This window comes from Colius striatus, chromosome 5, assembly GCF_028858725.1.
Source record: "Colius striatus isolate bColStr4 chromosome 5, bColStr4.1.hap1, whole genome shotgun sequence".
In the NCBI taxonomy this organism is placed as follows: domain Eukaryota; kingdom Metazoa; phylum Chordata; class Aves; order Coliiformes; family Coliidae; genus Colius; species Colius striatus.
In genome coordinates, this window is record NC_084763.1 from 58,513,428 (window position 1) to 58,537,745 (window position 24,318).

At 47.5% G+C, this 24,318-nt stretch overlaps 1 protein-coding gene across 10 annotated transcripts in view; it reads right to left on the bottom strand.

Annotated features, from left to right (window-relative positions):
- MAP4 (microtubule associated protein 4) overlaps positions 1 to 24,318 on the bottom strand; it is a 144,049-nt gene that overhangs the window by 88,800 nt on the left and 30,931 nt on the right. For all 10 annotated transcript variants that reach the window (XM_061997086.1, XM_061997089.1, XM_061997092.1 and 7 more), the window contains exons 3-4: positions 8,085 to 8,344; positions 1,706 to 1,771 (exon numbers count right to left, since the gene is read on the bottom strand). In XM_061997086.1, coding sequence (XP_061853070.1) covers positions 1,706 to 1,771; positions 8,085 to 8,325 — 307 coding nt within the window. In that variant the 5' untranslated portion in view covers positions 8,326 to 8,344. The remainder of the gene's footprint in view (positions 1 to 1,705; positions 1,772 to 8,084; positions 8,345 to 24,318) is intronic.

A 24,318-nucleotide genomic window follows, 5' to 3' on the forward strand; every position in this document is an offset into this window, starting at 1 on the left:
AGGGGGAAGGAGCTGGTGAAGTAGTTGTGTTGTAATACATCTCCTGTTATTCTGGAAAACCTAATTAACTTGATGCCTGTGACTCTTCATCATTTGTCATGGTGTTTCCACCACTTTGATGTCACTTTCAGACAGCCTTGAACAAGGGAAAAAAAACCCAACTCTACCCCACAAAGATGGAACTTATGAATAAATTAAAGAGCCTCAGACACATAAAAGTACCTTTGATCACAGTTGTTAGCATTTAGTGTGTGAGCTGAACCTCCAGGAAGATGGGGAGGATTCAGTAAATAACAGGAAAGTTCAGGAACACAATTCAGAAGGTCGGTTACAAACACCCCAATGCATTTGATCCCTCATACCTGGAGTGTTGTAAACAGAAACCAAATCTCATCTCCTGGTGGTGAGATGTAGCTCAGAGACAAAAAAAAAGAGGAAGTATCCTAAGAAAGGTCTGAAGGTTTTCCTAGCTCCAGTTCTACCATAAAAAGACACACAGCACCCTTCTGACCAGACAGACAACGCACAGATCACAGTCCGTGATCAGTGCACAGATCAACCTTCACATTCCCACCCTCGATAAGAGCATGAAGTTTGCTCACACTCTGAATGGAATACTGGCAAAACCCAAGTGTTTGAATGCATCCCACTGTGTCACTCCCACACATTCATGCTTTTTCCCCCTACAGGCTCTCGGCAGCGATGTGCACTGCTAAAGCTGAGCTGGAGATCCTGAAAAGAAAGACCAGAGAGCTCTTTATTTGCCCTCCAATGCCAGGATGACAATCAACTCCTGAATACTTTATCCTCAAGAAAACAGAGGTGTATGACACGGCAGCATGGGCTGTCAAAGTCCTCACCCTCCTCACCGTGAGAGGAGACAACCCACTGGCTCATGCACACCCCTGCAGAGCTGGTACAGCTCATCCTCAGCAGGTCACTCGGACTTTGGTAGGAAACTCGATTCATAGGAAGAAAGTCTCACAGAAGGGAACTGCTGTTTATCATGAAGTGGAACTGCTAAAGTAAGACTGACTTCCACATATGTTAGGCTGACTGCAAAGACCAGTTTTGACCAATGTTCCAGCTTCTTCACAAGTCAGAAGTACTGGCTGACCCAAGTCATGAGAATCTTCCCGTGGACAGAGCTGTCCTGATGCTACTTGGAAAAAGGGTTCCCAGTTTCAGCTGTGGCATTGCTGAGGCAAACATGAGGAGCTCTTTACAGAAGGGTAGTTTGGGGTAGAAGGAGAAGCTGCAGAATGAAACCAAGCTGTGTAATTCCTGGAGCAGCCAAGTACTGTGTGAGAAAACTGCAGCAGAGGACAGTGTAGTCAGGAGGAACTCGGTCTCACGGGGAACAGAAGTCATCCCACAGGTCAGGGTAGAGCTCAGCTGGGATTACTATGGAGTCACTGGAAAGCCATTTAGGTGTCAGTGCCCTAGATGCTGTCCTCCCAACACTCACCTTGGATGAAGAACACAGTGTCTTCAGAACCAGGCAAAGAAGCCATTTGAAACCCAAGACAGGATGACATTTTATTTTGCTTCAAGTTCTTCAAAAAGACCACTTTAGAAAACCCAAACCAACCTCTCATGGTGAAACAGGGCTCAAAAGCAAGACGCCTTTTGTCACAATGAGGTTTTACTGGTCCAATAACAAACACAGAAGTGGAGGTGTTTCCTTCAGACACGAAGCACGTACCTGTGTGGTGATCTTCCATCCCATGGTCACCATTTTCCACAACTGTTGGCCCAGAAGCTGAAGTATCTGCAAGGAATCAAAGGAAATGTTTGCACTGCATGAACTTAATCCTTACCCAAAACATCAGTGTTGCAAGGCCATCACTGTAATGCTGTCAGTTGCAGACAAGGGGGTTGCATTTCTCCCCAGAGAGATTTTTTACAGTAAGTTCAGGTACTGACACAGCAGCCAGTGAATGCCACTGAAACCCAAGGGGAAGAGCTTTTCAATCACAGACAACCTAGTCACATGAAGCACACTAAACACCTGGACAGGCTGGAGAGATGAGCAGAGAGGAAACTTGTGAAGCTCAGTAAGGAGAAATGCAAAGTCCTGCACCAAGGGGAGAACAAGGCCAGGCCCTAGTACACACTGGGGGAAAACCTGCTGGAAGGTGGGTCCTGCAGGAAGAGCCTTTGGGGTCCTGGTGGCCACCAAGTTGAACATGAAGCAGCACTGTGCCCTTGCAGCAAACAATCACAGAGTCACAGCATGGTGGGGGTTGGAAGGGACCTCTAGAGATCATCCAGTCCAACCCCCCTGCCAAAGCAGGGCCACCTAGATCAGGTCATACAGGAACGTGTCCAGAAGGGTTTGGAAACCTCCTGAGAAGGAGCCTCCAGCCCCTCCCTGGGCAGTCTGTTCCTAAGCTGAAGTTGGCATCCATGTATCAAGTCTTAAAACACTTTCTAATACCTTCTTAAATAAACTCTGCTCCATTTCTAATCATTTATCCTATTTTCCAGTTGTGAAACAGTGAAGACAAGTCACTGCAGGTAGGATACTGAGCAGTACCAGTTGAGTGGCACAAGCAGCCCAAGCTGTAAGAGCAGATCAGCTCCTCAGGCCATCACATTCTGCTCACTGTGTCAGGGGAAACTCCTTAAAACCCTCTGTAAGTCAATAAAACAAAGTCACACCCAAGGAGACAGGCATTCAGCTCCCTGGAGTTGCTGCTGCCCCTTCCCTGAGCTCAAGCAGTTTTAAAACAAAACCACATTGCCTCAGACCCAGCGCTTTAGGGCTTAATCCAGCCCTCAGTGAAGCAAAAGGAGAGGCTTTGCAGTTGCTTCAGTGGCTCATTCTGGTGGTGTACGAAAACCCAACATGAACTTGCCAGACAGCTGACAGAAAAACATACACCTACGTGCTCTTCAAGGAACTGAAAATACGACAGGACCTGCTTCTCGGCAGCTGAACACAGCAGCTCCTCCTGCCGTCAGTCCCTACAAGCTCTGGTGTTTCCTGGAACAGCAGAACTGACCTGACTGCTGAGAGAACTACTGAATTCACTGCTCAGCTCAGGCAAGGAGGCATCAGGGCCACAGGATGGTTTACACCACACTGCTTCAGACTTGCCAAAAGACATGTGGGGTGTCTCGTGGAGTAGCAGAGGCTCTGAACGAGATCTGAAGGTCCTGATGAACCTTCCAGTTAGAAGGGAGGAAGCAACTGCTTACAAGTGCAAGAAAACCCACAGCTCTTTGATCCTGCTCAAATAGCTGAGCAGACAATGCCACTGTAACAGAGACTTTGCAAGTCACAGCATCACAGGATCTCAAGGGCTGGAAGGGACCTGCAAAGCTCATCCAGTGCAGCCCCCCTGCCAGACCAGCACCACCTAGAGCAGGGCACACAGGGACTGTCCAGGTGGGTTTGGAATGACTCCAGAGAGGAGACTCCACAGCCCATCTGGGCAGCCCCTTCCATGTCTTTCCTTCTGCACTTCTTGGGAGGGATGAAGGGCAGGTAGAATGATTTCCTCTGCACTTCTACATTTTTTGTAGGATAAGCTTCCAGAAAACCAGGTCAAATCAAACAACTGCACCCAGCATTAGGAGTTTTTGCTTTTACACCTCCAAAAGTCAACCCCTTTGGAGGAATTCAAACTGATTTTAGCTGGAGTGTAGTGTGAGAGCACCCAGCAATCTTCCCAGGGCCAGCTCTCCTGAACTGCATAAGAACCAAAAGCATGTCAAGATGTTGTAACTGCATAATCCCCATCAGAATCACAAGATAGTATTTGCATCTGGCTCGTGGATCAAGGGATTGCTTTTACATAAACAAATTTAAGGCAGCATTGGCTAAACCGATAAGCTGAAGCAAATGGACAGTGCCAAGAGCAAAACCCCTGATGTGCAGCAGAGACTGGGCAGCGTGGAAGCATCACAACTGAATGCTTCCACCATCAGCCCCACTGCTCTGCTCTGTCATGGGATACCAGAGGGCAAAAGGAAAACAGACCTCTGGAAAGGCCAGAGAGGGATGGACAGAGTGTTGATCAGAGTCATTTCGCATGGTGGTGGTTGGAGGAGCCCCCCAGAGCTCATCCTCACACTAAAAAGTTCCACTGGATCACAAGGAGAAAGAGGTGAGGGAGCCTGGCCCAGGCTGCCCAGGGAGGGTGTGGAGGCTCCTTATTGGGAGGTTTCCAACCCCACCTGGACACGTTCCTGTGCCCCCTGAGCCAGGGGAAGCTGCTGCACTCTGGGATTATGTGAAAGAAACAACAAATCATGAGTGGGAACAAAACCACTGCTAAGAGTGCCACAGAGTCCAAACTAGCTTGTAACACTCAAACAAGTAGCTTAAACTATTTCAATTCTTGAGTTTAAATACTCAAAACAGCTTGTGCTCAGCAGTTCAGCTCATCATCTCCCAGAGTCACCAAAAAAAAAGGGCTTAGGCTTTTGCTTGCCCTTTGGCATTCCACTACAACAAACACTTGGTTTGGCTTCTCAGGCTTCTCTCTCTAACCATGAGAATTAAAGAGAACTTCAATTTAAATGGAAGCCAAGGCGTGCTTGGCCCTGTGCTTTCAGCACACACAGTGTCAGATGGCACCAACAGCAGCTCAGCTCCACAGGCAGCTCTGGCATCCTACAGCAGGAAGAAGAGACTGACCACACTAATTTCCAGCAAGACCTCCCTTCTGCATCCCATCCCCAACACCTCCCCTTCTGAAATAAGAAGCTGAAGCCTGAAGGTTTAATCACCTTGTCTGATTGCTGGCTGCCTGTGGTGGGCTTGAGTCCAAGGTGGTTAATTGTCAGAGAACCCTAAGTGAAGTCAATTCATTGAGCACAAATATCAGCTCGGGGCTGAAATGAACCTGCAGGTTCTGCAGCAGGGCCAGGAGATGCTGGGCAGGCAGCTGAAACCCAGGGCAGAGCATACAGAACAGCCACAGCTCAGCAGAGCACCTCTGGTGCCACCTGTGTCCCTGCAAACTGCTTTGAATGCCTATTTTGCAAGTGTCTGACAGATCTGAGCACACAGATGATCTCTAAAGGTCCCTTCCAAGCCCTACCATTCTATGATTCTACGGTTTACACTCACCAGAAGTTTTAACAACTCTGGGGCAGGAATGGGGACTTTGGGAGGAAGAAGGTGTTTGTGTCACAAGAGAGGAAAGTGCAGTTGCCTTGACGTCACTGACTTTAGTCCCTGCGAAATGTGGGGATGCACAGGGCATTCACCATCCTCAGTTTTATGTTCAAACTTCCTTTTGCAAAAGCAAAGCCTTCTGCAAGAAAAGCACTTACTCCTCATGTGGAAAAGGAGGTAAAAGGAAGGGGAGATGTGGTTTGGCCTGTGGTTTCATGCTCTGGAGCTGTGTTATTTCCACAGCACAGGAGGATGCTGTGCTCTGCTGCTCATCAGCCTCTGCCCAGAGTGTCTGTCCAACAGCATCAGGCAGCACCAGCAGAGCCATCTCGTGGCGACACATATGCCTGGAAAATCCCCAAAGCCACTGCCCACAGCAAATTCAAAGCCCTTCATCACATACGTGACGCTCAGATTTTGCTTCCCTATTAAAACCTGTACCCCAAGTTAAGACTTACCCCCAGTTTTGTGATCAGAGTGAGTGGAAGAACACAAAACACACATTTACTGTGTTCAAGGCCACAAACAGTTATGTCACAGACCTAGCTCTGTACACAATCCCTCAACCCTGACACCAACCTTTCAGAAGCAATGCTGCTCCTCGCTTGAGCTGGAACGTCTCACAGCAGCCCTGCTGCAAGCCATTGAAGCACAGCATTCTTCTTGCAGTTGAAACTTGTTCCCACCCAAAGATCTCTTCCTTCACCCTTTAGGATTCCTGTACCTTACTTCACACAAGCATCCCCATGAGAACTGCAGCTGCAGGCCCCAGGGCTTTAACTGGAAGCTCCATAGTATCCTCTGAACTCCCGGGAGCCCTGGAAGCGGCAAGGACAGCGAGCTGCCAGCAGCGCAGCCACAGCCATCCTCCTGCCTTAGCATAAAGCCCACCATGTCCTAAGAGGAGCATCCCAGAACTGACCAAATTGTGATGTCCAGCCAGGTGCTAGAAAGAGTAAAGCCCTTTCTTCTTAATCTAGGCCTTTTCAATGACATCTGAACAGTTAACTGTTGTTAGATCTTTATTCTAGGACACATCTGTAGGTGACAGACAACTGTGCACATCTCCCCTCACTATGTCTCTGTACTCACCCAGATCCATGATGGGGGCCCATCTGATCATTTAAAACTTGTCTGATCTGGCTTCCTGGGTTTAGGAAAAAGAAAGAACCTTGAGCAGAGATGAGAGACTAGCTAGAGCCTGACAGATGTCTGATTAAACCTCTTGTGACTGGGGAAGGGCAATCTCAGTAACAGAGGCTGTGCTGTCTCATCACATTTGTGCCTTTTAACATAAATAAATTAACAAGCAGGGGCCGAAAAGCCTGATCCATGAAAGCTACTCTTCCCCCTCAGGAAAACAAAGCTATTTGCAGTCTTATGTGGAACCAGGGACACAGAACTCTTGCTGCCTTTCACACAGCAGTGCTCTTGCCCCAGAAACTTCCCGCTACATGCAAAGCACTGCAGCAACACTTAACACCCCCATCAGGACCTTGGAGTCTCTCACCTAGGCTCATTTATTCTATAGCCTCAATAAAAGCAAGTACATTAAGCTTTGCTATACATTTTAAACATTGACTAAATCTCATAGAAGAAACAGGTATCCTTGTCACCTCAGGGAGAAACAGATTAGACAAATTAAGACATAACAGGATCAAATCCTAAGACTGGCCTGTAGTAAACTGATGCTGCTTTTAAGCTGCAGAGCTTGACAGCTCTTTCCCTCCTCACACAGAGTGGGAACATGGAAAAGCAAACTCTTATCCACTCAAGGCAAGCAAGCTCTCCAATTCCTCCAGTTAGGGTCTTGTTTTCATCTTGCCAGAGATTTAGATAACGCTCGTAGCTGTTGTCCAGCTATCCCAAAAAAGGGAAAACCACATCTCCAAACCAAGAAACTGCACCCCCCTCCTTGCCATGCACAAGGGAAACAGGCTCTGCTCAAGCAGACAAACAACAGGTTGTACAGCCAGCGGAGGCACTGAGGAAGGGAAGGGGGTTAGAAGAGCCAAGAGGTGCAGGTGAGGAGTCTGGCCCCAAGGTAACCCACGCTGGCACTCTGGTTTCTCTGCCTCAGCTCTGCACACAGGAACAGGAAGTTTTCTCACATGGCACTTCAATGAGTTTTAACTACAGAGCAAACCCAAAAGGCCTCATTATACCTGCTTCAAGAACTCGAAGTGCTTTGAAACAGTGAGTGATGATAGGAATACGCCCCTGGGAGAACACGAATGAACCTGTATTTTAAACCAATATGAGGTAAAGATTTGAAGCCTGAGAAGTGCTGGTACTGAGATGTTTCAGAACCTGTAACTTCTGCAACAAAGCCTTATTTCAACACATTCTTAAACCATATGCAAATTGTTAACAAGCCTCTGTGACTCCCACTTCTGCAATGCTCAAATACAAACCACCTACCCTCAGAGGTTCTGTAACTGAACACAGTCACACACATTGGAAAGGACCAAAGCTCACTTTTATCACCATTATTTGAATCTGAAGCTCACAACCAAGGGGACCTTACAGAGATGCTCGTGTGCAGATGTCACCAGCAATGGCATTGATCTCTACACCCTTGATTTGCCATTGCCCAGAGTGGTGGCATCTAAGATTTTGAGCTGGAAAGCTGTCTGTGGACATGCAGCAGTCCCACCCTTTGGGCAGTGCTTTCTCTGAGAAGCCAAGGCAGCCCACAAAAGTTTGCCATAAATAACAGCATCTTCTGTCATGAAAGCTTATGTTACAGGCTGAAGAACTGAGGAGAAGGCAGAGCAGAAAAGCGAGAAATGGGACGTGACCTCAAACTCTGCTTTTACAATAAACTGTTCAGACTAAAACCAGCAACACACAGAAGTCCTGTTTTAGCAGGCCTGGCAATATCACAGTAAGCAAAAGTGGTCTCTGATGCTGAAGTGATGAAGCTTTTTGGTCCCGTACTTTAGACACTTACGTTCCACCAGAATACCGTCTGCATGGGCTTTGCTTTTTGGTTCCTGGCTCCCAGGTTTTGCATCATCATCATCATCCAGCAGAGGAACGTAATCTGTTTTATCTACTGTTTCTCCAACCACATCATCAAACTTCTCTGCTTCCAGAGTGGCGATGAAGTCCCTTTTCACTTCTTCCTCGATCTCAGGAGGTGGCTCTGTCAGAGCATCCGCCAGACTGAGGTTGTGATCCAAGTCAGCCATGCTTTAGCACCTCTGCAACCTGGAAAGCGGTGTGGGGAAGAAGAAAAAGAAAACATTTTAATACAAGACCTTTTAAGTTGGGGCAGGGGTTTGATGTTGACAACCACGTGCCTCCTACACCGTAACACAAGAAGAAACGTTTGCTTTTAGCACTCGATAACTCTCCGATGTTTACAAACCCACCCGTAAACTAACAGCTACATCACCAAAGTCAGGTTCTGCTGCACAGACATTACACTTCATGGCATGTTTTAGTAGAACCTTAGAAAAAAAAAAGAGAGAGAGAAAATCCCAGCACCTGGCCAGCAAAAACAGAACCTGACATTGATTTCTGCCTTGCCCCAGATCTGTGTTAATTACACATCCTGAGCAGCTGAAAGACAAACCATGCAAGAGAACTGAGTTCCTGGGCTGGACTCCACTCAGCCTCTCCTGTGGAGATTAGGATCTTCCATATCTCTGGTGTATACTCCAGGGATGCTTTTCATCCCTCTGACAGGGGCCAATAGCACATTTATGTCCTCAGTGAGCCTTGCTAACACCAAACCCGCCCGAGCCCTGGGATTTGTGCTGGAAGTTTTAATAACGCTTCCACTGAAAAAGACCCCAGTGAAGTACACACACACATTCTATACAAAGCCATACATTGGAAACCAAGTAGAAAGAACCACCACTGATGTTTTGCTGCCTGATTTGAACCTCAGCATTCAGTTCCACGTCCTGGCACTAAACAGAAGGCAGCTGAACTGACTCCTCTGGTTTGCAGCTGAAGCCTTCAGGTTGGCATAACAAACGTAGCCATAAACAGCTATTTATTCTTTCACATTCATCCTTTTGAAACCAACAGACTCTGATGTGAAAGTCTAGGGGTGAAACCCACCACTTCTGATTGACAAAGGCCACCTTCTTCCAGGGAAGCACTGGCCAGCGTTCTGTGCACCCCTCGTCAGCAAACCAGCCCTAGCACACGTTTTAGCTATTTGCAGAAATTGTCTGGTACAAACTGTAAAACCCAAGCCCACAAAGAGCCACTGGCAGCTAAATCAGCATACTTACAACTGCTACTACGAGAGCTCATTCTGCTTTCACGTTGGTCTGCGTTTGGAAGCAGAAGGCAGTCGGATGCTGATCTGTATTACACTCACAATCTGTGCAGAGCCTCTCCTGATAACGACACATGCACTGGTTTTGGAGGCCAGCAAGCCAGTGCAGCAGTGCCTGCCTGAGAATCAGCAGACAACAAGGCCATGGAAGTAAAGTTTAGAGCTCCAAGAATGAATACATCCAAAGAAAAAGATATGAAGGAGCATAGGTAAAGTGAATCAGCGTTTTATAAGCAATCCTCCCTAGATTGGACAAGAATCACCAAGCTACATTAGAAGAAAACTAGAACTGGAGTTGAAGATGCAGAAGTGCAGACGTACAGAGGCACAGCTCCTCACAAGAAAACACAAGGGGCATTTGTCTAAGCCAGTTGATGAAGGGCTGACCCAAGTGGCCACTGTGCAGCAGCCCAGGGTCACTGACTTACATGGTGAGAGCAGAACACAGAACCTCTTGTTCCCAAAACACAAAGGCTCCTACTCCTTGAACTACAGGAAATTCATTGTCAGCAGTGTAGGGCCACTGACACATACCTACAGGCTCCAGCCTGTGTAAGGCAATACTTCACATTCTTTATAAACAATGCCATCGCACTGATATTGTTGTTTATGCAACTGCATGCAAGTACATTATGGAAACTAATTCAGTTAAATCTATTCTGGGTTTTTTCTTTAACAATAAAAGGTCAGACTTCAGGCAGCCACTGCAGTTGTGTTGGCTTAGATAAACAGCCTAAAGAATTACCACTTCATGGAAATCTAGAGTTGAAAGGTTTGGAGCTCTCGACCCTTTGTGCAGGGTCCCAGTTGAATGAATGATGGTTATTAAGAAAGGCATCCTCACACTCCCATGGAGAGTCTTGTTAAAACAGAATTTCTTTCAGCTAGAGCTCTTGACTGCTGTTAAGGCACACCATCATCCACACCTGCCTTACCCTCTACTGAGTTTCAACCAGCAAAAAGCCAGTCACTTCTAGAAGTAAGTTTTACCTTTGCATTGGCCAGTCTCTTTGAAGGAAGAAACAGAGCTCTAAGGAAGATGGGAGCTCTAAACCAGCCGTCTTCGACTGTATCCTCCCTTTGCTTGGAGGGGAAATGATGGCTCTTAGATCAATTAATCTCTTCTGAAAACCTCAGGAAATGCAAGAATCAAAACTACAGTGAGGAAAGAGCCAGTAACCTGGGGAATAAGCAAAGGCTGGAGTGAACACACCATGCACCAGAAGAGAACTCCAACTCCCGTTCCCCAGAGCAGGTCGGGCTGGATCAGGTGCTGCAGGTGTCCCAAGTCCTTCAGGTCCACAGCATCAGATCTGGTTTCCCCAGAAAGAACCTGAAGCTTCCTGTGCATGGCATTTAGGAAAACCTCTCTTTTTAACCTCCCTCCAAATGCTCACGAGCAGTAGGTGAGAGCCCATAAGCTGAACTATCAGCTCACGCTTCTCACACGTTCACTGCAGGTCAAACGTTCCTGCTATTTTAGTTTCAGGAACAGGAATGGCCTTTTGGGATCATTTCCTCTTGACAGCTTAATTCAGGCTCTGTCCAAATAGCAAGTCATTGCTGTCCTCCCACTCTGATGAAAACTACATTACAGAGAAGCCCTGTAACACTCAGCATCCTCTCTTCTGCATGATCCAAACCCAGCAACCACTGACAGCCAACAGCACGCCATACAGAAATATGCATGGCCACAGGCACTGGTCTGTAGTCAGAGCAAGCTTACAAGCAGGATTTAGGGAGCCAAGAAATTATTTTGTCCTTGTTCCAGTGAGATACTCAGTCATTTTACCTCTAGACCTAAACAACTGTCTTTCAATTAGCAAATGCCTCCAGAGCCCCTGTGGCAGCAGGAGCAGGGTGAGGGATGCAGGTAGGCATTTTTAAACTCAAATCAAGGCTTACTCCACCCAGATTATCCTCCAACACATGAATATTTCAGCACAAGCAACTTGTAGATTCACATGATGGGTTTTTTGGTCCCCACTAATGCAGGAGCACTTTATGAGACAGTTGCCATAAAACAGCATTGACGACGTCTCTATTTCAGACCTTCCTAGGAACTGGGACACTGAAGCAATCTAATTCCTGGGGAAAAACAATAATGAGGCTATGCAGGCTTATCAGCAGGAAATTTCCTGGTCCATATTTAACTTACTAGAGAATGCAGAAGCTGTGTCTAAAAACCTCCCATAAATCAGCAGAACTGATAAAAGCCATTTCTCATTTTTGTAGCAAATACAGAACTGGTGTCTCAGGAACATGAAAGCATCTGGAAGATAACTGGTTGCCCCAACCCTAAGCACCACACTGGCTGAGGGAAGCCTTCACCAGCCCAGGCAGGGGTAAAGGTCAGTCAGAGTCCCACTGGAACTAGGCTAGAAGCAATTCCTCTGCTTCCCACCTCTGGAGTTAGAGCTATTTCCAGACTCAGTTTGAACCAGGGTGTCTGGAGTTAACACAGACAAAAGGAAAACAAGTATACTGCACAGGTTCTGCCCAAGGGTAGAAAGCAAATCCAGAAGCATACCCACACACTGACCAGCCTAGCAAGACAGATGCTTCCTGTACCACTTTCATTCCTGTGGAACTAAGTCAGCTCCACACAGCAAACATTCAAGAACCTTCATCCTGATGCACCTCTGTGGACCCAGTGTAACCTGTTTGTTTCGATAAATAAACCTCATCTCCTTGTTAGCTAATCTGAAAGATCCAGAAGAGTTATTTGTATCTCTTACCCCTATCACAGACCCTTTTATCCTGGCCTCTTCTTCAGTTCCTCAGTTCAGTCAGCCTCTCCCTTTCCATATGAGCTCCCTTCTGGGTGTTCCCACCATCTTATTTGACATTTGACCACATCCTCAAGGTCCGAGTTTGCTAACGCACGCAGCGCTTGTGCCCTGCAAACAACTCATGACAACATCCCAGAGACCCCAAAGAAGCTCAGCTGGCACCTCCTTGCAGAAGTTTCACTTTAAGTGACTTAGTGGAATAACTTTCCAGAAGCATCATCTCACCCAGCCACCGTCTGGAAGCAGCAGCAGTCCAAACGGCGCTGACTTGCATAAGTCACTGCCTCTAGCTTCCCATCTAGGGAAGGCTGGAATTTATTTCCTGAACTTTGTATTTCCATTTTGCAGCTTCCTGGACTGCAGTGCTGTGTACATGCCTCTGGGCATGCAGTCTTTGAAAGTCATGATCGGTCTGAGCCAGGTTTCGCGCATCTTGCCTGAAGCCGGAGGAAGAGGAGGGCGGGCAAGTGGGGGCAGGGGCTGCTGCCCACAAAAACAGACACATACTTAAAAACCCATCAACTGTTTCACCGGAATCATACTTGGCACGAGGTGTTGTCTGACTTCCCTCTGATTTCTGGCAGAGGGAGTAGATGTTTTTTCCCAGAGGGCAGCCCCTGTGCCAGCTCAGGAGGCAGTGCTGGCGGCCGCCCGCCCCGCAGTGACACAGCACTCGACCAGCTCCCAGCACAAGCGAGCTCTGCTCAGCCTCTGCTCTTCCCCTTCACACCCATCTGATGGCTAGTGGCTGTACCCCTGCTGGCACTAACCATATATTCTCCCCTACCAAAGTTTCAGCAACCTTTATGGCAACGAGGTGAGCAAAATCTCTTCACAAAAGCAGCACTTCCAAGAAGAACAAGAAACAGAGCAACGTTTCCTCACTGGTTTGTTTGCAGCAGACCCTTCTGTACACAGCTTTATGAGAAGCACATATATTATTTCAACAGATCCATTTGCTCCTTTTAAAATTAGCTCCTAACCACAGACAGAACTAAATCTCCGACTGGAAGGAACAGGGACTGCTCAGTCATCATCCCCATTTCTCTTCTCCTAAGTCAGTTTGCTTTTCTTAGACAAAGCTCTCATGAGCATTTAGCAGGGGCTGTTGAGACATAAGAACACAGGAGAGCAGGGAGAAGATAAATGCTAAGTCATGTTCCTCTGCAGTACCCTGAAGGGAGTCCTCCATGCAAAGGATGCCTGCATCTGCCTTTCCAAAGCAGAGGACACACCAGTGACTCACATTGCTGACATTTCTTACATTCCCATGGCTGGGCACGACAGATCTGTGACCTAACTGGATATTTCATACATTGCTTTTGGCACACTCTGAACCAGTGGGATTACTTTTTTCTTTAGGTTAAACACAGGAGGGTCTCTGCTTTCATTTCCATGGGTGTTCCACAGGAAAACACTCAAATTACCTGAAGCTTCTTCTCAGAGGTGGTGAGATGGAGGTCAAAGGTTATCTAATGAAGTCTTTCCTACAACACTCACACGCTCTGCAGAGAGGGACCTGGCAGTGCTGGTGGGCAGCAAAGAAACACGAGCAGCAGTGTGGGCTGGGGGGCAAGAAGCCAATGGCAGCCTGGGGGCATCCAGCAGAGTGTGGGCAGCAGGGCCAGGGAGGTTGTGCTGCCCCTCTGCTCTGCCCTGCTGGGGCCTCAGCTGGAGCCCTGTGCCCAGTGCTGGGCTCCCCAGCTGCAGAGAGACAGGGAACTGCTGCAGAGAGGCCAGGGAGGGCTCCCAGGGTGCTGAGGGGATGGAACATATGTGTGAGGAGGAAAGGCTGCGGGCCCTGGGGCTGTTCAGCCTGGGGAACAGAAGCCTGAGCTCAGGGGGATCTCATCAATACTTACAAGTATTTAAATGGCGGATGTCAAGAGGATGGGGCTGTACTTTTTCTCTGGTGTCCAGATACCCCGAGTCCTGTCACAGATATACGCTGGAACACAAAATGTTCCACTTAAACATAAGGAAGAACTATTTTCCTGTTGAGGTGAGGGAGCCCTGGCCCAGGCTGCCCAGGGAGGGTGTGGAGGCCCCTTCTCAGGAGGTTTCCAACCCCAGCTGGACACGTTCCTGTGCCCCCTGAGCCAGGGGAACCTGCTGTAGCAGGGGCTCGCATTGGATGAGCTCTGCAGGGCCCTTCCAGCCCCACTATTCTGGGATTCTACGAGTGTATAAGCTCATGCTCAACTCACTCACTAGAAAACACAAATGCAGAAGCCTCAAAATGAGTGTCTTGACTTGTAGGAATTAGTTCCTCCAAACTGCAGTGATGTGCAGTCCCTGTGTCACCCCTCAAGGGAAGGCCATCCAGCCCAGACAGCCGAGACCTGCCAGGCAAGCGTAAGGACCCAAAGCCACCAACACACCCCATCACCCCTCTGCTTCAGAACACTGCATTGTAAAAAAAAATCAATGACATTTTAAAACCAAATACCAACTTTAAACTATTTAAACTGGAGTGCAGTTGGCAGTTCTCCTATATATAACTCCTCCAGGCTAAGGGCAGCAGCAGTTTCCAGCTGCAGCGTGCCACAGCACTCATGTGCCAGCCTCCGTGTCGCACTCAGGGTCCATTACATAAGGCATCACAGAAGATATCTTATTACTCATTTCAAATGCATGTTTGGACTTTCAGCAACACCAGGATTTCAGTAAGAGTCATGTCATACAAAACCACAGTCTCCTTCAGACAATACCCAAGTACTGCAAGAGAGTTTCCAACTATTATTTATACAGCTTAATTGCCTCCCTGCTTTGTGAAGGACTAAAGAGGTACCAAGGGCACAGAAGGTAGATTTGGAGCATTTGTTAGTTTTATGCCTAGACTGCTGCAAAAAAAAGTACTTGGAGAGTTGTTTCCCATCTCAGCACAAATTCTCCAACAGCTTTCTGGATGACTTTAAGCATAGAGAATACATTAATGAAGTCTCAGAATCCCTGAGCTCCTACAGGTAACAAGCCAAAAAGGGCATGGCTGAAGAGGAAAAAGGTCCTATCAATGCCTACATGGAGAAACACAAGGATGACACAGGCATTTCACTCAAGACCAGCAAAAGCTGCAGTACACACCATCTGTCACACAGGCAGAGTTTGGGAACCAGTGATGGATGTGAGGGTACTGCAGAGGACTGAGGACGTGACAAGATGTCCCTAAGAAGTCAGCGCCCTTAAACTGCTTACCAACAACCATGAAACAGCTCCAAAGACTCAATGCAAATCTCTGCTCACTTCCACTATCAGTTTACAGCCACACACACAATAATAAACATGACATGCTAACTTCTCACTTTAGGTGGGTTTAACGAAGTTGCCAAGGCAGAGCTACAGTCACTACTGCTTCCTCATAATGCTGTTTGCTCAGTCATTTCCCCTTCCATGGCTGGTATCTCCCACTTACCAGGTCACTACTAACCTTTCCCTCAGCTTTTGATTCAGGCTGCTCTTCTCCCTTGAGCTTGTTTCCCTACAGCAAAACCCCCACACAATGAAACAGGTTAAACGAGCTCCGAGCAACACCACACACACCCCAAAACAATCCTGGAGATTCTCAAGCTGTCTGTAACCTCTTCAGTCATGGGGAACTGAGAGCTGCACCTTGAGCCACACACGGACACAAGGGAAATCAGCTTCCAGCTGAGCTTGTGAAGTTTTCCAGGCAGTGGCCATAAAGACAAGCTGGGAAGCAGTTACAGTCTAAGCTGGGACCTGTACTCCAGAAGGAGGAAAACTGGAGGCAACGGCAGTGACTCTGCAGAAGATGCTCAGGATGGCTGCGGGCAGGGGAGCTGTGAGCACTGCAGGTGCTGAGCATTTCCATCAACTAGACTTCCCTTAAGAAAGCACTAACAAAACCAATGGGGCATGCTTTCACCATATTCAGTTATTCAGATGGCCTGTGACTTAGCAGAGCAAGGTAGCAGCCAGCCTCCTGCACTCGTGTCTCTTCAGTGATGGTGAAAACATTCTGTTTTCTGGGGATCTGAGACTATTTCTGTTTTCTTCCTGCCTTCCAGACCTTCATAACTCAGAGAGCCTACACTTCATCAAGAGATAAAGTCTACAGAGATGGCTGGGCAGAAATCCTGAACTAGCTGGAGGGAAGCTGTCAAATAACCTCCTGCTCCCCATGGGAGCGTTTCCTACTGGCTGTCAATGTGAAAGCCATCATTAAAGTCAGCCTGCAAGCTGACAGCCTCAGGTTTAGCAAAGCTACGTCTCAGTTTATAGCCTCTCTTCTCAGATGTGGACATGCACTTACATTATCTGTACTTGATTTTTCTTTAAAGTAAGTGGACTTCAAAAGAAGCTGCAGGGACCAGGAGAAGGGCATCCAGGGGAAGGAACAGCAAGGAGGACAATTCAAGTCTACTTGTCAAGTATAGATAAATTTGAACTTGAGGAAAATCAGCTGGATTTGTCTTATAGGATCATAGAATCATTTCAGCTGGAAGAGGCACAGCCCATTCCAATGCCTGACAACCCCTGCAGCAAGGCAATTCCTCCTCAGACTCAACCTGAACCTCCCCTGGTGCAACTTGAGGCTGTTTCCTCTGGTTCTGTTGCCTGTTAATAGGGAGAACAGATCAACCCTGAAGAGGATGGTGCCCAGTCTAACAAATACAATCATCAGATGTCAGCCCTTCATGTCCACCACAGCAGTTCCACCATCAGACAGGTCTGCAGGGTGCATCTGAGGTGAGTTACACAATCTGCACAACACCAGGTAATGAAAAGCTCCCGAGTGCAAACAACAACCTCACTGGAGCTGGCTAGAAGCTAGCCCAGCATGAACAGCTCTGAAGAGTGAAAAGCCTTACAAGAGAGCCACGTACACACATTTGCAGCTGCAGCAAACATGACAAGATTCCATGGATGGCTGGTCCACCATCTGCAGGGCAGCAGCCTTGTGATCCATGAGGATGTTTTTCAAGAAGCTTTAGCCTTGTGTCAGCAAGGATAGACCACTCAACCTTTCCACTTGCATCTACAATAGACTCTTCAAAGAGGAATTCAGTGCTCTGTGGTGCTCATTTAAAAGAACACAAGGGCCATGAGGTAGCTGGGTCACTCTTACTTGGCTGTAATTTCATACAGGAATTGATCTCATTACAGAGGTCTCCAGTGATCCAGTCCACAGCAATACAGGCAAAACTTCTCAGCACTCAAAGCCTCTGCTATTTTACAAGAGTCACTTGCTGCTTCCCATCTTGCTGTTCAAGGCCTCTCACCATGCATTTGTTCCCAAACACATAGACCAACCACCCATGCAGCCAGGCTCCTGGTGAGACATCACCTGCAAGGACAGCAACTTTGCTGCAGATTCCATCGTGGCTGAGGGATGTGGTTTAGTGATGGGCTTGGCAGTGTGAGGTAAGTGGTTGGACCTGATGAGCTTAAAGGTCTTTTCCAACCTTTCATGATTCCATGAAAGGCAATTCTGCCCAAGCAAAGCTGCCTGGAGAGGCCTGACAGCGTTAGTCCCAGCCCTCTACACAGACTCATCCCTGTAGCCAGATCTGTTACTAGTGAAGGGAAGGAAAGAAAGAGATGCTAGTACTTCAGGACTTTGAGGAATCTGTATCCCAGGGGCAGGCTGCATGCATATGGTATGCCCCTTATTAGCATTATCTGCAATTAAGTAAAAGCAGTTTAAAAACCAAAGGTTATCTACACTCAGTCCTTTTGCAAAATGCAAATCATTAGCTGGAGCTACATTTGCACCAAAGACAAGGCAGATGCAGTTTTCCATTGGTTACACTCCCTTCTAGCCTTATTTCAGGTTCTTCTCTGCTCAGGCTAAGGAGTTACTTTTTGCAGACCTTGTTGTGTTTCCTGTGCAGGGGAGTAATGACACGGAGTGGCTCCAGGAGGAGATGCGTGAGAACGTCAGGTATGAAGTACATACCTATTTTATCAGTGCACTTCAGAGCAGAGCAAAGCCAAAGCACCAACTTCTTTTGCTATCTGACTCTGAAGAGCCAAATTCTGGTCGCAGAGCTCAGAGACAGAAAACTCCAGACACACACACGAGTGGCTCTGCCACATACCTGGGAATGACACTGCAATTCATAGAGTTGTTTTGGCTGGAAAGGGCTTTTTAGATCATGGATTCCAAGCCCTCCCCTCACGCTGCCAAGCCCACCACTAACCCACAGCCCTCGGCACCTCAGCTAGTAACTGCTCTGCATTCATCTAAAAGCCTGAAGTGAATTTTGCCATTTCCCCATGGCATGTCCCACCGGAGAGGTCGTGCAGCTCCCTCCCAGCAAGGGCCCAAAGGCACCTAACAAACCATATCAACAGAACATTTAGCACAGACAGAGCTGAGCAGTGCTACCAGAGCTGGCAGAGTCAATCGTCACAAGCTGAAGGTTAAATTGTTCACACATCCCTCCTGTCCACGTCCCAGATGAGCCCTGAAGAAGGGCAACAAATTGAAAGAAGCCCACTTGAACCAGTCCTGAGCCTCTGGAGCAGCTTAGTTGGAACAGAAGGAAAGCCCTTGAGCACGTAAGGATGGCAGGCAGCGGGAAGGCTGACGTGGGAAGGCAGCCTTACGGCAGTCTAGCCACAACTGGACAAAAAACAGAGCCAGGAGGCTTTAGCAGTGTCAGGCTGAGAAGAAGGGTAAAAACTGCAAAGAATCACCATTTCCAACCCTGACTTCATTTGCATTCATTCCCCAAAACATCCATGGTGTGTATTTGTGCCTGCAAAGAGCATTTTACTATTGCTAATTACATTTAAGCACCCTGAGATAAGAGAACACCAGCCTCCTGAATGATTCCCTCCCTTTGGGCAATCTCACTGCCATGAAACACTCAGCAAGATGGGGTAAGACTGTCCAAGTTAGATTGCTCCATTATGAGTTGTACCATTTCCAAGCTGATAAAAAGTCACATTAATAAACTTGCCTTAAGTTACAGCAGGATAGATGCTCTGCCAGAGCAGCTTCACCCAGAGCACAAGAATAACTTTCCTATAAGCCCCAGCAGGGATTAGGGACTCTAGAAGGTGGGGATTAATGATCTTGGCTGGCCTTCAGAAAAGCCACATGGAAGATGAGTTCATAGATAATAACTGTGAGGGACTTTGGAGCGTCGAGCTCCACACAGGCCTACAAACATTGAGATAAGAGACCTAAAAAAGACGAGTGTGTCATCTCCAAAACCCATAAATGCTTATCTAAGGAAATACAAAGGAGTCTGCCCACGTTCTGCACAGACTTGAAAGTTTTAGCTCTAAAATGACTGATTCCCTAACTACTTGAAAACAAAGAAGCTCCTGAGAGTCAATAGCGGTTTGGCGGTTTCAAGCTGTCGGGCAGAGACGGGATTTCTGTGCTGCACACCAGGAGAGGCAGCACCAAATAAGGAGAGTTTCATTAATCACAGGGAGCAGGGGGCAGAAGAGTCTCCTGTTTTCCCTTGGCAGAGAACAGAGGGAAAGAGTGTCAACGTGGGGGCAGGGTATGAAAAGTCTGGCTGTTAGCAGAGCACTTTCCTTCGCTGTTGCATATCGACTGCTAAGCCACAAACCAAACAGGCAAGGCAGGCAGCTGTTCCTGTCAGCTGCTTTCCTTTAATAGCACACACATCAGAAAGGAAAGCGGCTTCTGCCTCCTGAAGAGCAAAACCCAGAAAATAATGGCTTTCTGGCACTGGCCTTCTCCTGGGAGGAAGAGAAGGATGGCGTGTCTCTAATTAGCAAGTCAGTCAATCCTCATTTTTGTTAGATACTTTGTGCCTCCTCGTTCTTCTTCCTACCAGATCATCTCACTGCCACAGCCTGGAAAAGCCAACTAATGAGTGCACGAAAAGGGAGAAGTTTCACTACAGAAGTTCAGCTCAGTCACTCAGTGCTCATGTCAGCACCTCTAAACCCATCCTACTTACACGTGTCCTCCAGAACGAGGGAGCTTGTGCTTACATGAGAAATTTCATCTTTCACCTCCAGGATGATTTCTTCTGTTATTCCCTGTGACAGAGCACTCCACACTATGAGCACTGGAACTACAAACCAGGGAATGAGAAAGAGATCAAGTCATGCTGCTTCAGAGATCCAGTCCAGCTTAATTAACACTGCTGTGCAGGCTCCTGGCACCCGCAGGTACTCACAACAGCTTGCCTTACGCACACCTGAGAGGGAAAGTGAGACCACAGAGGGTGGGTTCTGAAACAAAGCTGGAAACCTCCCGAGAAGGAGCCTCCACACCCTCCCTGGGCAGCCTGGGCCAGGGCTCCCTCCCCTCAGCACCAGAGGAGTTTCTCCTTGTGTTTAAGTGGAACCTTTTGTGTTCCAGCCTATGTCCATCACCCCTTGTCCTGTCGCTGGACACTACAGAAAGAAGTGTTGCCCCACCTTCTTGAGAAATACCCCCTAAATAGTTGTATTACTGAGGTTCCCCCCTCAGTCTCCTCCAGGCTGAAGAGCCTCATTGGATAGTGAAGGAAGCAGCCACTAACTAGCATTTAATGTTACATCCATATCATACCTCATGTCTACGTCAAGAAGTTTATTGTAATATGCCTTAAAAATTCCAAGTTAGGCTTTCTGTGGAACACCAGAAACTGTTCAAGCTTGTGGACAACATCTGGCAGGAAGGAGCAGCATTTACACTCAGCAACTCCACTCCCATATTTTCCAAAGGGTATCAATAAGGATAAACCTGCCTTGGAAAGACTTTCTGAGGTAGAGCTCCTGGAGATGAGCTTTGTGGCTCCTCCTACTCAGATCCCCAATCCGATGCCCACAAGAAAGGCTGGATGCCATCAGCTGCAAGCAAACTGACTCTCCAGAGAAGTGTCCCAAAGTCAACACGTTAGGCAGCATTACTGTAAAGCAAGGTAAGATGTTCAGCAAGGAGCAGGAAACATCACAGGGCACAAGGGCAGCAGCTCCAACCAGGAAACAGCAGCTCATTTAGCAACCGGGTACGAACCGTCACTGCTTCCAGAACTCAGTTTACATAGAAGCTCACCCCTTTACTCACACAGAGTAATTCTGGTTACATTACTGACTGCCACCTACTTTCAATTAAAATAAGCATCTCCTGACTGCCTGATTACGCAGCACCAGAACCCGCTGATCGGGACACGGAACGAGGAAGGTCACCATGAGAGAGCTGACAAGAACTGCTTTCATCAATGACAACTCACGGCCAGCCTGATGCTCCTGAGCCAGTGAGTCAAACTGCAAACCTCACAGTGATTGTTTTCCAGTAGATCTGCAGAGAGCAAACAGCACTTCAAAGCCTTCCACCACTGGAAGGTCAAAAGACTTTGGGAGAATGAAACAAACCACTTTTATCCGCTTTTAGTGACTTGCAAATTCTGCAAGACCTTGGCTATAGCAAGCAAGCTGGTTTATGGATGCATCAGTTGCCTTGGAGAATCAAGCCCTCCCCTCAGGCTTTTGAGAACTGGCAGATATGCCCCAAAAGGAACCTGGAAATAGAACAGACACATTGGAACTAGTGGAGAGGTAGGGGTTTGCCATCTGAAAACCACAACAAAGCCTTACAGGAGCAGACATTTAAAATGGAGAAGCAAATGCTGTGCTAGTGCTCAGCCAAGGCTGTGGAGCACGAGCCTAAGGAGAACTCTGCAACCATGCAGGCAAACTGGTTTAGACCGAACGTGCCCATTTCCCAAATGTTACAGGCTTTGCTTTTCATAGAATCACAGAATGGTGGGGGTTGGAAGGGACCTTTAGAGATCATCCAGTCCAAATCCCCTGCCAAAGCAGGGCCACTTAGATCAGGTCACACATGTGTCAAACTTTCAGGCCAGGAACAAAATCCAGTCTCTGCATTTCCATGTGGGAGCAGAGTACACCCAAGGGATTCAGAGCCATGGAGCCTGCTCCTTCTTCCTCTGTTAAGAACAGCTTTGGGCTACTCAAGTCTGTCTTTACACAGGGGTGTGTTACTAGGACATGCTTAGGAAGGGCCTGGCTCTTTGCACCACCTTTTACAATAGATATAATAGAGATTAAACATATGCCATGCTACTGGGAATTACCTCTGCGTGGGGGGGATATTTATGCCTACACACAGGTGAGAAAGACAGAAATCAGATCCTTTTGAAACAAGGTAGGAGCACATAGCTTTAAAAATGCTGCACACACTTGGGCACCTCTGCAAGCAGAGACGAAGTCTTTGGCTAGAACAGCTCATGAAAGGATTTGCTAGAAGCCTGGGAAGTAAATACTGCCTGCCTGTGATCCAAGAGAAGGAGACACTCCTATTTGGTAATGTAACAGCTTCAAAACAAAGAAGGACAGAACAGTAATTTAGCCTCAGAATTGTACGTGGAGCACGGAAAGGTCCAGTGAGTCACCACAGAGCCCTAGAGGGGAGACCACACAGTTCTCCGAGGGTCCACAGAAGACCTTTGTGTGCTCCATTACCACTGCTCACGCACTGCAGGCTGGCAGAACTGACTTTCTCCCTCAGGATGGGAATTACTTGCAGGGTACTATTATCTCAGCATCCATTACTGCTGAACAGAAGCCACATGCAGCCCCACTGTTAGCAAACGCCTACACCAGTCCCAGCACCTCCCATGCTATCAAGGGGAGAAAAAGGAAAGAAATACAGGCACAGAAGTGCTCAGAAGTTTGCTCCACAGCACGTTAACTGATACTGAAGCTGTGGGACAAGGCCTGGTACAAAACACTGCTAAACCAGAGCTCAGGCAAGTGTGTTCACGCCTCCTTCGTAAGGGTAGTTATCAGATTTACAGAAACAGTACGTTCTACAAGCACTATGTCACCCCAGACTGACAAACTCAGCAGCAAGGAAAGCTAAAGGTTACACACCAGACCCTTCTGCTTCCTTCGGACTTGCAGCTTATCCCTTTTAGTCAGAGAGGGATGCCAGCCCAGCCCTTAAGCTGCTGCTGTTATTCCTTCCCAGCACGCCATGTTAATTCTCTCAAAGCAGGGAACCACTCCTGCTCTCACGTGATGTTTATTCTTAGAGAGGATCCCAGGGATTTTTATTTAGCTAAGTTCAGTCATGCAGCTGGCCAAGTGCCATAAGAGCATCACAGAACTCCTGAGTCCTGAAAAGGGAGCAGCATTAGTGCTGTATAGACATATTAACAGCATTGAAAGTGGCAGGTTATGTAAGAAAGACCCTGGGTGACTGAAGATAAATAACTCTCCCCAGAAAGTTGCTACTGATGTAAAAAGTTCATGCCAGTCTCTGTAAGCAAAAGGCACGACTGCCATAGTCTGAGGGTCACTGAACTGCTTACACCCAACTCCTCCTGAGCTAGTCAAAAGAACAAATTCCACCATTTAAGCCTTTCCATTATCTTGAGCTGGTTTTAATGACCAAACTCCTGCCTAAGAAAGCGACCCACATTAGCTTCCAGTGACCCAGCTAGAAGGAGCTGAACCACATTTAGGAAACAACTCCCACAAATCACAGCAAGCTGAAGACTGGGAGGAACATGCTCAGTTAGTGAAGGCACTGCTCCAAGTTTGTCAGTGTTTTACTCTGAGAAACACGCAAATGTTGTCAAAGCAGATGAATGCAGACTTAATTCAATCAGAATGGTGCCTGTGTGGCTTATCTGGTTAAAGGTTCAGGTAAAAGGGAGCAAAACCAGTGCCTGCATCAGACTGGAGCACGGGCAAACGCTACAGCCAGAGGCCTGACGTTGCTTCTCAGTTTCAAGGAGCATAACGAGAGTCATCGTTTCTCTTTGGCTTTTGGACTCCAATGAGGTGGCAACAAGAGGAACACCATTCATTTCTGAAATGAATTAATGCATAAGAACAGCTTCCACCTTCCCCAACATATGCAGGAAGCCCACAGGGGAGGAAGGGAGTAGCTACTGCACTTCAACTGCCATTGTATTTACATTTCCGTCCTCCTGACAGCAAATACATTCAACTGGCTGGAAAACAAGGCATTGGTCAGAAATCAAAAGCTGAGCTTTCATGACAGAGCAATAAAACACATTTCAGGTCTCCTCACAGTGTTATCAGGTATGGACTATTGGTTTCTTTAGAGAATGACTCACTCCCTTATTGCAGGTACAGCCTGACACATGCAGGATGGCAGTGCGGCA